The sequence below is a fragment of the Mesoplodon densirostris genome, chromosome 2 (genome assembly GCF_025265405.1).
Source record: "Mesoplodon densirostris isolate mMesDen1 chromosome 2, mMesDen1 primary haplotype, whole genome shotgun sequence".
Lineage (NCBI taxonomy): Eukaryota > Metazoa > Chordata > Mammalia > Artiodactyla > Ziphiidae > Mesoplodon > Mesoplodon densirostris.
The window spans coordinates 7440073-7457775 of NC_082662.1; the positions used below are offsets into that span (position 1 = coordinate 7440073).

General features: G+C 43.0%; 1 protein-coding gene across 2 annotated transcripts in view; it reads right to left on the reverse strand.

Moving 5' to 3' along the window:
• CLSTN1 (calsyntenin 1) overlaps positions 1-17703 on the reverse strand; it is an 80372-nt gene that overhangs the window by 13836 nt on the left and 48833 nt on the right. The window contains exons 3-9 of one of the 2 annotated variants that reach the window (XM_060088933.1): positions 13321-13350; positions 11950-12145; positions 10158-10366; positions 6654-6803; positions 6356-6541; positions 3553-3801; positions 3093-3214 (exon numbers count right to left, since the gene is read on the reverse strand). In XM_060088933.1, coding sequence (XP_059944916.1) covers positions 3093-3214; positions 3553-3801; positions 6356-6541; positions 6654-6803; positions 10158-10366; positions 11950-12145; positions 13321-13350 — 1142 coding nt within the window. The remainder of the gene's footprint in view (positions 1-3092; positions 3215-3552; positions 3802-6355; positions 6542-6653; positions 6804-10157; positions 10367-11949; positions 12146-13320; positions 13351-17703) is intronic. The other variant, XM_060088934.1, reaches the window with a different exon arrangement.

Sequence of the window (17703 nt, forward strand, 5' to 3'; positions counted from 1 at the left end):
AAGTAATTTATATTACACCCCCAGTTTTTAAAATAGTACAGGTTTCTTGGGAAATACCAGGAGCATATTCTGAGAAGAGAGTAGGAGAATTAGTATAATTTTTTAATTTCCTTAAAAACACGGTGATTAGGGTAGTAAAACCCCAAACCACAGACAACACCCAAGACAATACTGGTGACAAAGTAACTACATGAATGCTGAAACAAGTCGGGTGGAAGAAAGCAACAGGGCTTCTGATCCAGGTGATACCAGAGTGTGTGAAGCCACGTTTTTAAAAAAATACTTTATGAAAACAACAGAAGGGAGAGATCAAACCCTAAAGCTAGGGGAAAAAAAAAAGTCATGTTTTTCAAAGTGTAGGAAAGCTAATTTCATGTAAAATCGAGGGGGGAAAAATGATCACGACTCAATCCCCAAAAGTTTTTAAAAGAAAAATAAAAAGAAAACCAAAGGGAATAACCTCCCTTCAGATAATGAAACCATACCTGAAAGACATACCTAACAAAAGAGATGAAAATGATAATCTGTTATTTCAAAACACACTAAGACATGAGGAAAATGACAAAACAGAAGAACATAGTTTGTAATTAGAGCAACTCAGAAATGAGGTGACAAAGCACAGGAGTGATTTAAGCAAAAGGGAAAGATACAGAAAACAGGTAAAGGATATCAACAAAAGATAAGAGGAGTCCCCAGAGCGGAAAACCAAAGCAATAGAAGAGAATACTAAAAACTATAACAAAAACTTTCCTGAAATACCAAAATGTTTGAAACTAGATACTAAAAAGCATACCGCATATTTGGGAAAACAGACCTAAAACAACCAAGACATATTCGTAAAATTAAATGACCTTAAAAAAAAGAAGGAAAAAAACCCACAACACATCCCATGGTCATCCAAACAAAAAGACTGAGTGTTTTATAAAGGAAAGAAAATCAGGTTGTTGTCAGATTTTAACAGCAACATTTTACATCAGAACTCAATGGAGAGACATTTTCTGTTCTTGGAAATCTTACATCGGAGCCAGAGATGTTATATCTAGCCAAAGTGACCTTCAGTATAAAGGCCACAGACAAACTATTAAAACAACATGTAAGAACTCAGCAATGAACTGTTCCCATGAGCCCTTCCTGAGAAACACTTCCTACGACCCAAGTGACCAGAGATCAAGTGCCACAGGGTGGTGTCACTGACCACTGACGGCTGCTTAAATCTCAAAGAGAAACAGCCCGACGGAGCTTAAACAGATCAGAAACATGCAAACCCCATTCTGATCAAGCCTTTACAGCCCAGTCCCAATTTACAGGGTCTAAGGAAGAGAGAGGAGCGTGTTAAATGACACCACAGAGAGAGGAGCATGTTTTGTCACCAAAGAAATTCCAAGAGAGAAGAGGAAAATCTATAGATTAAAATAAATTCAAAAGGTCTATCAGCCAATCCCACTGTATGGCGCCTTATTTGGATCCTGATTCAAACAAACAAATTTGTAAACACGAAAACATCTATGAGACAATTTGAACAAAAATTATTAATAGTGGAGGATAACAATGAAACAAGGTTGACCAAGAGCTGACAATTATTGAAGCCAGGGTGTGTGGAGTTGTTCCTTACACTAATCTGTCCACTTTTACCTATGTGTGAAATTTTCCATGATAAAGTTTCTAAAACATGTAATCAGAAGAAACTGAATATATAAGTGTAGACTGTGGTTACTAAAAACAAAACTATACCTAAAATGTCTACCTACACTGCAAAATTTTTTTCTGGATGATACCTTTCTTAGTTTCTTGAAAAAACTGATGACAAAAGTTTCCGAGAAAAAAAAAAAAAAAAAAAAAAAAAGTTTCCGAGAAAGAAATGATCTATGTAAATAAAAATTACAACAGTAAGAGATGAACGCTGCCAACTGGACAGTCACTTCATCTTTCCACCGTCACATACTTTTTTCCTTTCTCATATGTGCTCTTCTATCTATCTATCTATCTTGTAACTGTTTCAGACAATGTTATATTTTACCAACTACAGGCACATATAACACTATGTCAGCTCTTATCCACAAACTCCATGAGGCAAATAAACTAAGTTCAGGTTTCCTTCTTGTCCCAACTCTAAATCCCAAGAGGAAACGACCTGCTGTGATTTTAATGAAAAGGCTTTCTCAGTTTATAGCATCTCCTCATTTCCTGTAACACATTGATTCTTTGCACATGACACTTGATTTTTATCACAGCAACTGTTAGGAAATCAGCTTTGCAAAGATATGACATCATCACAAGAAGTATAATGTGCTCTAATGTTGAAACTATAAATTCCCACGAGCTAAATAATAGTTCATGTGATGTCTGAAAGATGTCAAGATTGCTGGTTCCTTGAATATTTAAAATACCCCATTGCACCCCCGAATTTGCTGAGGCACCCAGGGTCCTTGGCACAATTTGGGAGCCAAGGCCTTAAATAATAAACAAATACAAGGACCTCAATCCCAATTTTTAAGCAAGTGCTGCTTATCTCAATAAATTATAACACGATTTTGGGGATTTAAAACATATCATTTCTTTATACAGGCAGACCTTGGAGACATCACAGGTTTGGTTCCAGACCACACCAATAAATCGAGTATCACAATAAAGCGAGTCTTACGAATTTATTTTGGTTTCCCAGTGCATATAAATTTATGTTTATACTATACTGTGGTCTATTAAGTGTGCAACTAACTGCATTATGTCTAAAAAATAACAGTGTACATACCTTCATTAAAAAATACTGCTAAAAATGCTAACATTATCTGACAATGCAGGGTTGCCACAAGCCTTCAATTTATAAAAACTGCAATATCTGTGAAGCGCAATAAAATGAGGTACGCCTGTATTAATATTTTATATATAAAACACATACATGTAAAAAAACAAACTTAGGCTTTCAGTAAAAAGGAGTTCAGTGGATTTAATTTGCTGTCCTATTACCCACAGACACAGAAATTATAAAATCTTAAATAAACCCTGCCCATAAACAGCTGGTCCCGTTCACGGTCGCAGTGCCCATTTAATCTCTCTGAAAAATATCCATAGCAGTGAGTTTTCCATGCACTCACCTGATTCAACTTCCAGTGGAATTCTGCAGGTTTGTATTTCTTCTCTTCTGAAGGATCCTGACGGAGGAGGAAAATAAGCCGGCAGCCGTGGACATAGAGTGAATAATGGTGTCGGTTCATATCTGCGAAGAGTAATTCTACTAGTAAACTGCCGACTTAAGACCCAAAGGAGAAATAAAAGCTATTTCTTTAATGGATCTTGAAGACACAGTTTTATCAGCACGGGTGAACTCTCCATGGTGGGCCAAGGCAGCGTTTAGAAAAAATACGCTTGGGCTTTACTGAGAAGAGGGGCCCAATCCACTGAGTAAAGCTAACAAACGCCCAGAGTCCAGTGCTGTGTCTCGAGCACAGAACAACGTGTGTCACCAAGAGCGTGTGGGAGCCTTTAGGGTTAGAATAAGGTGCCCGCCTCCAGGCACCACTGCAGCGGACACCCCATACAGCGAAGCTCACCCACCTGTTTTGTCTGAGCTGCAAAGGACCGTCTCCTTCTTCCTGCCAAACGGCCCGTGCCTCATCCACACAGAGATCGTAAAAGGCTCCTTGGGGTTGACAGAAACGACGCCATCTGGGACCCTCACCCCTTGAGTGCCATTGAACTCGAAGATCTGGTCGCTGTCGTGGCCGTTGTCAGTGGGGAGGCCGATGGTCCAGTTCAAGGAGCCGCCCGGCGAAGGGAGCAGCTCAGCTGTGCCAGACGCAGCGCCTAAGCAACATGGAGACACTCGCTATGCATCATGCGACGAACTCAAAAGGGATAAGCATTTCAAAGCCACACTAAGTACCGTCTTTGTTTTTTTGTCTTTTTTTCATTGAACTAGAGTTGATTTACAATGTTGTGTGAATTTCAGGTGTACAGCAAAGTGATTCAGTTATACGTACATATATAAATATATATACTTTTTTTTACATTCTCTTCTGTTATAGGTTAGTACAAGATATTGAGTATAGTTCCCTGTGCTATACAGTAGGTCCTTGTTTATCTATTTTATATATGGTAGTGTGTATATATTTATCCCAAAGTCCTAATTTATCCCTTCCCTCCCCACCTTTGGTAACCATAAGTTTGTTTTCTATGTCTGTGAGTCTATTTCTGTTTTATAAATAAGTTCATTTGTATAATTTTTTTTAGATTCCACATATAAGCGATAGCATATGATATCTGTCTTTGTCTGACTTACTTCACTTAATATGATAATCTCTAGGTCCACCCATTTTGCTGCAAATGGCAATATTTCATTATTTTTTATGGCTGAGTAATATTCCACTGTGTGTGTGTATACATATACACACACACACACATATATATACCTATCTTCTTTACCCATTCATCTGTCAATGGACAGTTAGGTGACTTCCATGTCTTGGTTATTATAAACAGTGCTGCTATGAACACTGGGGTGCATGTATTAAGGTACCACTTTTATCTTAATGGTTATACAGTTTGCTAGTTTCAGTTTACTTCTCCTCAAAAATAAGGGGTTTTATTATTAAAAAGATTCATAAATAATAACCATGGACTTTTTTTTAAAGGAAGAAAAAAAGAGGAGTATAACCTTTAAAAACTTTGAATCACTATGTTGTACAGCAACTATACCTCAATAAGAAAATAAAGAAAAGAGAAAAAAAAAAGAAGCATTACTTGTGATCCCACCCCAATATATCCACTATTAACATTTGAGTATAAACACTTCCAGTCCTTTCTTTATGAATGTACACATATTATTAAAATATGTATAATATGTATGAATATATGTTATAAAATATGTATAATATGAATATATTATAAAAATGGAGTCCTGCTATGTACATACCTACATATATTCCCAGTAATATTCTTAACAGCATAATTTAAAATGTCTGAATAGCATTTCATTGTATAGAATTTGCGCTGTGATATATTTAACCGATCTGTCCTGTGCACATAGAGTTGTTCCTATTTTTTCTCTGTGACAAACCTTGCCTTGCCGAGGACTTCTCTGTGTCTCCATGATTATTCCCTTAGGATAAACTCCTAAAAATGGGATACTAAGCCAAAGAACATGAAACATTTTCACAACTTTTGTTACACATTGCCAGCCTCGATTTTCTTTTAAATTCATCCACAGAGGGTTTTGCAACCTTTCACAGCCACTGGGCCCTTGACTTCTCTATTCCTAGGGGCAGCATGACTTGGCTGGGACAGCTTGGTCTTTTGAGTATCATACGATCTTGGTCCAAATCCCAGCTCGGCTACTTCCTAAAAGTGTGACCTTGGGCAAGCAACTCAGCCTCCCTCGGTCTCAACTAATTCTTCTGTAAAGACGAGGCCAATGCTACCACCTTTGTAGGCCTGATGGGAAGATTAAATGAAATAACACATGTGGAAGGACCTAGCGTACAGTAAGCACTCAAATAGAAAATTCTTTCTACCTTTAAACTGTTCTGCTGAGAGAATGTTCACTTAATACCATAAAAAATAATGGCATTACGAGAAAGTACGTTTTTTACACTATACTTACATAGTATAAAATAGAAAATATTCCAGACCTCTTCACTTACATACATTTAGGTACATGATTATGAGTATTTGGATTCAGAATCAGGATGAGCCAGCAGAGAATATACTTTTTCCCTTTTGCTTGTTCTTCATATGACAATTTCCAATTATGAAAGAAAACTGGTTGCCTAAATCTAACTGTCATTATCACTTAGTGAAAAGACAGATGAATACTGGAATATGCTCCCTACAAAAGGCCCTTCCGAGCATCAAGAAGCCACTGAAGTTACTGGTGTTTTACCACCGACCAAGTGGAACATTCCTCCTCAGCATTTTCGCCAAGAGGCATCCATACCTCACCTTTACCTCATTCAGACAAACCAGAAAAATATCCAAACTGACGGTGAAGATGGAGAACTAGCCTTGGGTCACATTTGCGATCATTCTGTCTCTCAGCTGCTCCACACCTTGTTTGTGGGACATAAAGACTATAAATTCGGTGCAGGTTTCCTTAGTTTCCATTTTCTACTTCACGTTTCCCAAAAGCTACTGCATTACCTATAGCTTTTTTTTTCCTTCAGTCCTTACATAAACGTCTCATTTCATTTAAAGCTCACTCCTCTTGTAGAATGCCTATCTTGATGATTCTCAATGCATGTTAGAGAAATACTTGCTTCAAATCAGTGGTTCTTAAAATGCACAGACACACACACACACACACACGCACACACACTTCTGAACAGACTTTTAGGGGTTCAGGGTCCCTCTCTCGCCTCCTTACCACAGAGCCGGTGAAGGGACTTCTCGGAGTAGGTGTCGCGGTCACAGCCCTTCCCTATGTGGCTGGTCTCCAGCTCCACCGTCACCTGCACCGAGGCCACCGATTCATCACATGTCTCCAGGTGGACGTTTGGGAAGAGCGCCAAAGCACCGGTGCCAGGCTCGTACTCGACCCTGTTGTTCCATCCTGTGTGGGTCCACACACGGGTGGCGGGGGGGAAGAAAACTCCTGTTAGGTCTCCGTGGGGAACAAATTTTCAGAGCAGGTGTGACAGCAGCAGAGAGACAGTGAGGCTCACCTTGCCACCCAGGGGTGCAGGTGGGCTTGATGCTGATCTTCACCAAAACATCTTCTGTTGCCCTCTTCTTCCCGCAGTCGTAGGCCGTGACTGTCAGCTTGTACTGCTGTTCTTTCCTGTAGTTCAGTTTCTCTGTGTTTTTTATATAACCTTCCAAGAGGAAAAACAACAGTGAGAACCCAAACCCATTCTGCTTCTCGCTTCTGACTTTTTTTTTTTAATTGAAGTATAGTTGATTGTGTCAATTTCAGGTGTACAGCAAAGTGATTCATATATATATATATATATTTTTTTTCCCCGATTATTTTCAAACCCACTGTTTTTGACTTCTGTCGTCCTGTGCTGAAACACAAAATGCACGTGTTTCAGCCCTGGAAACACTGACACAGAAATAAACTGATTCTTGAGATAATTAACATTCATGCTCTCCTGAGCTTGAACACACACTAAATCCACCTTGAAGGATTGTTTAAGCAGAGGAATGAGTCTACAGAATTCAGCCTTCATTTATTCTTATAGTTGTATTTGGTTTTATATTTAAGATTTAATAGTTAACATGTAAGAGAATAAAAGAGACAAAATAATTCAAGTATTTCAAATATTAAATCCAAGATGGAGGGCTTCCCTGGTGGCACAGTGGTTAAGAATCCGCCTGTCGATGCTGGGGACACAGGTTCGAGCCCTGGTCCAGGAAGATCCCACATGCCACGGAACAACTAAGCCCGTGTGCCACAACTACTAAGCCTGCGCTCTAGAGCCCACGTGCCACAACTACCGAAGCCTGTGCACCTAGAGCCCATGCTCCGCAACAAGAGAAGCCATCGCAGTGAGAAGCCCGCGCACCGCAATGAAGAGTAGCCCCTGCTCGCCACAACTAGAGAAAGCCCGCGCGCAGCAACGAAGACCCAACACAGCCAAAAATAAAAACAAATTTATAAAAACACAAGATGGAGCTGCATTAAATACTTCTTGCTAAAAGATTTACTTTGTTAGAGAGAGATTTCCTACCCTCAGCCAGTAGAACAGAAGCCTGCTTTTTGAACATGAGTGCAAATGTCTGCAAAGCGTTTGCAATGTCCATCATTTCATCGAAGATTCTGGACTATGCATTAACAATGGAGACACCACAGCATCATCAAGAAGCCGTAACCTAATAAAGAAGCTGTGCTCCAGAATAAGTTAATTCTAGTCAATTACTAAGGATGGTGGGGTGTCTGGCAGCGAGGTATCGACCTTCATCTTCAAGACGAGGCAGAAAAGCCAAATCTGATGGAGAACAGAAAACGAAACTGAGGGCCTCCCTGGTGGCGCAAGTGGTTGAGAGTCCGCCTGCCGATGCAGGGGATACGGGTTCGTGCCCCGGTCTGGGAGGATCCCATATGCCGCGGAGCGGCTGGGCCCGTGAGCCATGGCCGCTGAGCCTGCGCGTCCGGAGCCTGCGCGTCTGGAGCCTGTGCTCCGCAACGGGGGAGGCCACAACAGTGAGAGGCCCGCATACCGCAAAAAAAAAAAAAAAAAAAAAAAAAAAAAAAAGAAAACGAAACTGACTAAGAGGCAGTCTCATTCGGACGCACACTGACTGAAAGGTAGGGAGATGAAAAAATAAAAACACCTTGGGCGGGGGATTTTTATTAGATTTTGGTGGGAAAGGAAAAAAGAGGATCACCCTATAAGAGAACACAAGATTTGGTGCCAGAAAAGAGGCTTTCAGGGGACAGAGTAAAAACTTAAACGTGACCTAAATAGACATTTCTCCAAAGACATAGGTGGCCAAAAGGTACATGCATGAAAAGACGCTCAAAATTGCTAATTATTAGAGAAATGCAAATCAAAACTACAATGAGGTATCACCTCACACCAGTCAGAATGGCCATCATCAAAAAGTCTACAAATAATAAATGCTGGAGAGGGTGTGGAGAAAAGGGAACCCTCCTACACTGTTGCTGGGAATGTAAATTGGTGCAGCCACTATGGAGAACAGTAATGGAGGGTCCTTAAAAAACTACAAACAGAGCTACCAAATGATCCAGCAATCCCACTCCTGGGCATATATCTGGAGAAAACCACAATTCAAAAAGATACAGTGCACCCCAATGTTCACTGCAACACTGTTTACAATAGCCAGGACATGGAAGCAACCTAAATGTCCATCGACAGATGAATGGATAAAGATGTGGTATATGTATACAATGGAATATTATTACTCAGCCATAAAAAAGAATGAAATAATGCCATTTGCAGCAACATGGATGGACCTAGCAGTTATCATACTAAGTGAAGTAAGCCAGACAGAGAAAGACAAACATCATGATGTGCCTTAAATGTGGAATGTTTAAAAAAATTATACAAATGAACTTACATACAAAACAGAAATAGACCCATAGACATAGAAAACAAACTTATGGTTACCAAAGGGGAAGGGGGGGAAATAAATTAGGAGATTGGGATAAACATACACACACTACTATATATAAAATAGGGCTTCCCTGGTGGCGCAGTGGTTAAGAATCAGCCTGCCAGTGCAGGGGGCAAGGGTTTAAGCCCTGGTCCAGGAAGATCCCACGTGCCACGGAGCAACTAAGCCCGTGCACCACAACTACTGAGCCTGAGCTCTAGAGCCCATAAGCCACAACTACTGAGCCCACGTGCCACAAATACTGAAGCCCGCGCGCCTAGAGCCTGTGCTCCACAACAAGAGAAGCCACTGCAATGAGAAGCCCGCGCACTGCAATGAAGAGTAGCCCCTGCTCACCACAACTAGAGAAAGCCCACACGCAGCAACAAAGACCCAGTGCAGCCAAAAATAAATGAATTAATTTTTTTAAAAAGTTAAAAAAAAAAATAGATAACCAACAAGGACCTACTGTATAGCACAGGGAACTATAGTCAATATTTTGTAATAACATATAAGGGAAAAGAATCTGAAAAAATATATATATATATATAAAACTGAATCACTTTGCAGTATGCCTGAAACTAACACAACACTGTAAATCAACTACACTTTAACTAAAAAACAAAAAAACTTAAATGTGACACAAACACACCAAGTTAGGTCTTGCTATGGACTGAATGTGTGTGTTCCCCAAAATTCTTATGTTGAACTCTTGACCCTCAATGTGATGGTAGTAGGAGGTGGGGCCTCTGGGAGGTGAGGAGGTTTAGTCGAGGTCTTGAGGGTGGAGCCCTCATGACGGGACTAGTGTCCTTACAAGAGAAAGAGACTAGAGCTTTCTCCCTGCCACGAGAGGACACAGCAAGAAGCAGGTCCTCACTGACGTTCGGCACCTTGATCTTGGACTTCTCAGCCTCCAGAACTGTGAAAAGTAAGTGTCTGCTGTTTTGGCCCCCTAGGTTTATGGTATTTTGTTAGAGCAGCCTGAGCGGACTAACTGTGAGTTTCACCGAAGTGCAGACTAAGTCTGGGTTTGCAGCCGATTGAAACAGAGGGGCTGCCTACCCCATCTCCCCCGCAGTGAGGAAAGTACGCTCCCAGGTGCTCACCATCTTTGTCGACAGCAAATGGCACATCCGGGGTGACAATTTCATAGCTGCAAATCTGGCTGAACTGGGGGGAGCAGTCTGCGTCCACCGCCTCCACCCTCAGGATGCTGCCATACTGCTTGCCCTCCACCACCGTGGCTTTGTAGGACTTCTCCTTGAATACAGGTGCGTACTCGTTCACGTCGTTCACCTGAATATGGACAGTTGCTCTGGAAGAAGGGGGGAGGGGAAAGGCTGTGTGTTTTGCTTGTTTTTTTTACCCCAAGAATAAAATTCCGCCCTATTCTTAAATTTCCTTTAACTTTTAAAGTTAATATAGGAATCTGGTTGATTCTTCCAAGTCCTAGCGAGTAAGAGAGCTGGCAGTAATATGAAATAAGAGACTTGGGGGCTTCCCTGGTGGCGCAGTGGTTGGGAGTCCGCCTGCCGATGCAGGGGACGTGGGTTCGTGCCCCGGTCCGGGAAGATCCCACATGCCGTGGAGCAGCTGGGCCCGTGAGCCATGGCCGCTGAGCCTGCGCGTCGGAGCCTGTGCTCCGCAACGGGAGAGGCCGCAACAGTGAGAGGCCTGCGTACCGTAAAGAAAAAAAAAAAAGAGAGAGAGAGAGACTTGGGATTTTCTTGACAATGTGTGGCAGGGGTGGCAGAAGGGAGATAAACTATATCAGACATCTGTTTGCTCTCCCATAGAAAAGTTAAAAATATTTTGTTGCAAAATCCGGAAAAAAATTAGGAAGAAGGGTTAACAAGTACAGATAGAAGATGGGAAATTATGAGCATTAAAACCAGTTCTGCCCTGCTTCTAAGGAATAGAGACCATCCGGAACCCACTGCTGGGACAGCATCCACTGCTGACCCAACTCATGAAGGACCTCGACTTGCCCTTCCTGGTTCCATGTTCCGTCTCCCCGGCCTGGGCACAAGAAAACTAGGGCATCATCAGACCAGGCTACAAACAGAAAACTGTCAGTCTCATGTGCTACTTGCTGACCAGGGCATGTTTCTGAATCAGACAAGGTCCCTGACTGAAATGAGGTCTTTTTCAAGGAAAATGATAATATCACATTTTGTAAAAAGGATGAGGCAGGATTCACTGGCAGGCAGCACTCCCACTGTTCACCAAGACCCTCCACATCCCAGTGCTACCCATCCATCCTGACCCTCACAATGGGTTACGCGACCTCACCACACCTATGTATCCCCCTTCCTTAGCCAATACACTAAGGAGAAACTGAGACACGACAAAGTTAAATTTGCCTAATGTCGAAGGGCTAGTAAGTGGCGGAGAAAAGACTAGAAAAGGGCTAAATCCAAGTCTTGTTCCATCTTCTCCGTGACACCAGTAGCTCTCAACTGGCAGGAGCGATGTGAGCACACCCAGGACGGGGTGCAGAAGTCAGCTTTCTTCCACCAGCTCAAAAGCGTTTCATGCCCTTTAAATTTACAGAAAAAAAAAAAAAAAAAAGATACACGGAACAACAAAATATCTTCCTCTGGGAAAAAGTAGGCTTTTTGAATTTTCAATGTAAGGCCCTAGTTTCTTTACTAGGGTATCTGGTGGGATAAAATTACTCATTTGTTCATTTATTCAACACCTACTATGTGCCAGGCACTTGCTGGGAGCCATACACAAGGGTAAACAGGATACCTGCCCTCAAAGAGCTTACAATCTCACTGGGGACGATTGGGAACTAGCCTCTGCCTCATGTTTCAAAAACAAGAAGTCTTGGGGCAGCGGCAACTGTCAGCACTTTCCTCACACACACACACGCTCTCTGTCCAGCTCACTTACTTATGAGACTTTTTCACGTTGGCCCCATCAGGCCCCTTCCCGCAGTCGTAGGCCTGGATGGTGAATGTGTAGTCCTTCTGGAGTTCACAGTCCAGTTTCTCTTTTGAGCGAATGATTCCCTCGCCGGTGGATTTATCCACCACTACTGCATCGAAGGGGACATTCTGCCCATGAATCTTAAATCCACAAATCTCACCTAGGGAGTCAAAACAGCGTGGGTTAGAATTTCCACCACACAAACCCAGGGCACACTCCCCTCCTCCCCCAAAGAAAATAAACAACAACAATTTGGCAGCCAGGGGTTTAGGGAGTCTGTGAACAAAGCAAGGGCACTTGTGCTTGGACAGGGGGTAAGTTCTGGGGCTTTAGTAAAAAGAAGCATGTTCTGGCTTTCCAAGCAACTTGTTTAAACTTTGCATCCATTCATGCAGGAATACAAAAGAGAAAGAGAAAAAATATAGACAGGCATTTCACAGGAGTACTTAAGAGAGCTCCAGGGCAAAGTAGTTTCATTAGGAAACAGCCAAGGCCTTGATAACACGGAGGAACTGCCCAGCTACCTGGGAGGGCTGGGCAGCTATTTTGATTTGGACCAGAGAAGGGGCTAGAAGGCACAGTTAAGTGTTGAGAGAGGAAGAAGCGTGAGGCATAGATAGGTTCAGCACCGTTATTACAGAAAGTCTGTCAAAAAAAAAAAAAAAAATCGAAGAAACAAGTCTTCCTGTGCAATGAGCCTGGCTAAAATTAGGGAATCAAAACAAACTACTGAATGAGAAAAAGGTAGAAATACCAACTTTTCAGGCATCCATTTCAACAGCTATCAGCTACAATTAAGATACAGTTTCCATTCTCGGGAGAGATTTGCTAGACTTGCCTTCGTTTCGGACTTTATCCTATCAGACCTGAAAAAGAAGCCTGCCTGGGAATGTAAGCACATCCAAGTTGGTCTACAAGCTTATTTAGGAGTTAAAATCTAGGTTTCCATTCTGGCCCACAGGAGAATATATATAAATACTTTGATGTATGTATAAAACTTCACAGAGTATATTTCACATAAAAATAAAACTGAACTCTTCCAAAATTACAACTAGTAGAAAATGGTTACAAAGTGAATCTCTTAAATCCAATTTTAAAAAAAGGAACAGGATTATCCATATAGTTCAAATGGATGTCTGATTTCCAGATATTTCTAACCAAGGGTCTGGTTACATACAATTTCCATCAATATACTTAAAAATAGAAACAAAGTAGGAGAGTAAATAGGGATAAGAGAACATGACAGTTTCTTCTGTTTAAGGGCTGATTCCCAATTTTATAAACAAAGTTAGTGGGTTAATGTTCGTAAGAGGCATAGAAAGAACCCTTTATCACCTTCTTTGGTGACTGTCACCTCAAAACTCTCTAAAGGGAGAAAAGATAAACCCATGTCAGTAATACAGGAAAGAAGGAAGCCGAAACAATAAGGAAAAAAAAAGTAAAAGATGCACATATTACACAGAAAAGCTTGACATAATTTAACAACAAATTCAGTAGCCAGCTTTAGCAAAACTGTATCTTCAGTAACAAAACATCTCTATGAATCCAACTTACCACAGATTACACTAGCTTAGTGATGAAATACTGCTATAAAGTCTCCTCACACCCTCAGGTGTCATGAGGATTTTTCTCTTCATGACTGCTTTGATGATAACGGTTTCTAAGTAAGTCTACTTGTTATTTTACAGTTTTCGGATTTTCATTTTCAAGCGAAGTTCTCAGTGGCTGGATTCTGGTAACTTTCAAGTCGTCGTTAGATTTAGCAAAACAGTTGGAGGAAAGGATTTCACTTTAACCCTTTGTTCTTGAGCTGAATAATAATCTGTTCTCACCTAAAGTACCCAACCAAGGCAACAAATACAAAGCCCTCTTCTAATGGAACATATACTTAAATGCGAACTGAAACCAGATTCAGTACTAACTGTAGCGATGCTACAGCGATCATGGCTTTTATTTTGTGAAAACAGCTGTTCTCCCAAGTCAATATAAATCCTGCTCACCTCACCCTGTGACCCCTACAGAGTAGAAGTCCCTCTCCCCGGACTCAGCGTGGCCTCGCCGGGGAAACCGTCCCTCCCCCCAGAGGTTACTCAGCCTCAATTCCCTGCCTTTTTTTTTTTTTTAACGGTTTTACCACATATTTGCATATCCCTCAACAGTGTTGTTTCATTTTGTTTATTTTTGAGTTTCAAAACATGGCCATCCTACGGTGTGCAATTGTTGTGACTTGCTTTTTCACTTGACCTTTTCCAACCGTGTGTGTCTGAGAGGCCTTCGTCCCTGTTGGCATATGCAGTCACATAGTTCACTCACTCTCACTAGCACGCACAGGGAGAACCCAATGAGTTAAAACATAAGGGCTTAAAACATTGCCCGGCACAAAGAAAGCGCTCCGCGAACGTCTGCCGTCACTGTAATTATTTCCCATTGTGTGAACACACCGTAACTCCAGTGTTTTGCTGTGTATGAACAAGGCTACGGTGGGTCCTTCTGTCCTGCTTCCTGGGCACATACACAGGCTCTCTCCAGATCTGTGCTGCCCGGTACAGGAGCCACTAGCCACGTGGGGCTGCTAAAAATTGAACTAAAATTCATATTTTCGTGCGTGATATTAAAAACTCAGTTCCTCGGTTGCAGTGGCTGCATTTCAAGGGCTCAACGGCCACACGTGACTAGTAACTACTGAATGGAGGCGTGGACAGGGAATCCCACCACCATCACAAGCTCTACGGGACAGCACTGCTCAGAGTGGTGGGGGCAAACCTGCAGGTCAAGTCCAGCCAGGGCATGATTTTGAACGGCCTGCGAGCTGAAAATGGCTTCTGTGTATCACTTCATGACATAAGAAAATTACATGAAATTGAAACTTCAGTGTCCATAAGTAATGTTTTATCAGGACACAGACCTACTAATGTCTTGTCTAGGGCTGCTTTCCCCTCCCCCGAGAGTGGCACAGTTGGGTCACTGCCAAAGAGACCCTGTGGGCTGCAAAGCCTCAATCTCTCACTACCAGCTTTTAACAGAAAGGTTGGCTGATCACTGCTCTAGAATCCACCATGAGCAGAACTGCTGGGTACCAGCTGTGTCCAACTGTTTTCCAGAATGCTAAGTCACTAGATGACATTCACACTTTTCGGGTGTATACTAATACAGCATAGTACATGTTAAGATAAATCAAGTTGCCCTGCTTTAATTCAGAGGTAACGTCTCGGTTTTTGACTTGGAGTTTGCTGTTCTGAAGAGAAAATGGTGAGGCCGTCCCACATCACTCACTGTGACAGCATGTGCTTTCCTGACAAGGCGGCTGTGTAGGGAAGTAAGATTTAAGACCCTGGGATGAAGCGTCTGACCTGGGTGATGCCACCTACTTGGTGCATTGCTGAGTAAGAGTTTAAAGACACTCATCATTCAGGCAATGTCCTTGAGACTGTTTCTGAGATTATGAGGAAAGTGGAACTGTTTGCCAAAAGCTGAAACTCCCTCAGTCACTCCTTCGGGCTATCAGGCTAGGAGGAGGGGGAGGGAGGATTCCGAGGGTAGGAAGGCACTGGGGTGTTTCCAGTCTATACTTCAGGTGTCCAGGGAAGGCTGCATTGATAAGGTAACGTCAGAGTAGAAACCAGAGGAAACTAAGGGAGCAAACCACAGGCTCATCTGGGGAAGAGTTCCACACAGAGGGAACAGTGAGTGCAAAGGTCCTGAGGCAGACCTGGGCCTGGCCCAGCTCAGGAACAAGGAGGCGTGTGCTGCTCAGTGGCTGAGCACAGGGGAGGACAAAAGACGAGGTGAGACACAGACAAGCAACCTGAAGCTACGGCAGCTACTACACAATTGCAGCTTCTCCCCCAAGTGAGGAGGGCGTGACTGGAGAGTTCTGAGCAGAGAAATAAATAAATACGGCTCATAGTCTGAAAGAATCCATCTGACTGCTGTGCTGAAAATAAGTCTGTCAGAGGGCAAAGGTGGATACTGGAGTGACCCCGGCAGAGATGCTGAAGGACAGAGCAGGGAGGACATGGGACGGTGGGAAGTGGTCAGATGGGCTTTGAAAGTAAGGCCAAGGCCGAGGGATTCTGAGTGAGAAACTGCAAAGGATGAAGTTGCCTTCAGCCGACATGGGGGAAGCCATGGAAGGAAGGTCTGGAGGGAGGAATGGGGGTCTGTACTTCCGCTTTGAACACGTGCCTCTACCACGACGTGTTACGGAATAACACCTCAAACGGATGATTATCAAATCTAAGAATAGATGTTATTTTGAAACTCATGTATTTCCAGGCTGTTCTCTAGAAGACAGGATCTATTTACAATGAGAACAGCAAAAAGGTACATGTGTTATCTTCCCCACATACCCCACCGATTGTACCTAAGTCACTACTCAAATGGGCTACATCATTAGGATCTGGTGCCTCAGATCCACGGTGCTCATTACACAGCTAGGTCAACTGGGTCCTTTTGCCTGGAATGACTTAAAAGCCATCTCGCCGGCTGGCAGCCTGATGCAGCAGGAGCAGCACGAAGTTCACCCCGGGCAGGCCTGAGCTTTCCGCACCACCTGCGTGGCCTTCGTGTCTCTGCTGGGTCTGCTAAGCCAGCGTCTGCACACTGGCCAGTCCACGCACTTCTCGGGGTCCATCTACTTGTCCAACCGGGGACCCCGATTCTAATGAGGAAGACGGATCCGACTGGAGCAGGCGAGGGGCGAGTGAACGAGTTAAAGCGGCTGCAATATTTCAGATGAGATCTGCTGAGGGCTAGACTAAGGCGGTGTCAGCAGGAAATATTTAAGGGATTTTAGGAGGATGGACAGGGCTTTCTAGCCCACTGGGCAGAGAGAGTGAAAGGGTTGGGAGGAACGCCCGGGTCTTCAGCTGATGGTGCCCTTTAGGGAACTGAGGGGCAGAGAAAAGAGGAAAAGATTCACAAGAAAGGTGTTTGGCCTGTTTATCCCAAGCAAACTTCTCGCTTGTTTGTTTGCTGGAGGATTTTAAAGCCCCACATTCATCTCTTTCATCCATACAAACTCCACTGGATGCAGATAAAGACCTTTCTCTTTAACAGAACCACAGTCACATCTCACAGCCAGCAAAGTGAACGACAAGCCCTTGGATATTCTCATAGGGAGTATCCTACTGCTTCTCATTCGGTTCATGATTCTCCTCCTCCAAACCAGGGACCAACTTCTGTCAATAATTCTCCTGGGAGCTGACCTTTCTAACCTTTCAAGTGGTCGTTGATTCATTCTTCTCCCGTCTCCTTCGCACCTGTGTGTACAGTTCTCCTAGTGTCACACATACGACCGTTACATACACGTGGAGGTTACGCAGGAGCCGCATGTATCAGGCGGAGCTGCACCACGGTGATGACACAGAAAGTGCACCTCTGCCCTTCGCATCCTCGGGCTGCTCTCCCAGACTCAGCCCTCTCCCACCCTCAAAATCACCCTCGCATTCTGTTTTCTTTCTGTCCTGTTCCTTCCCACTCAATCCAGACCACGTACCATTGCTCCGCTAGATAAATCTACCTACAACCCCGCTCCCGTCATATCTGAAATGTCCCACCAGGTTTCCTGGACGACCCCTCTAGCTGTGATGGCCTCAGAATGGACCAAACCCTCCCCTGTCTCTCTCCACTCTTCATTCCCTTAAGATCATCTAAAATAGTCAAAAGAATTTTTTAAAAGCAAAACATAAAAATATAACAATGGATGAACCCAGCAAA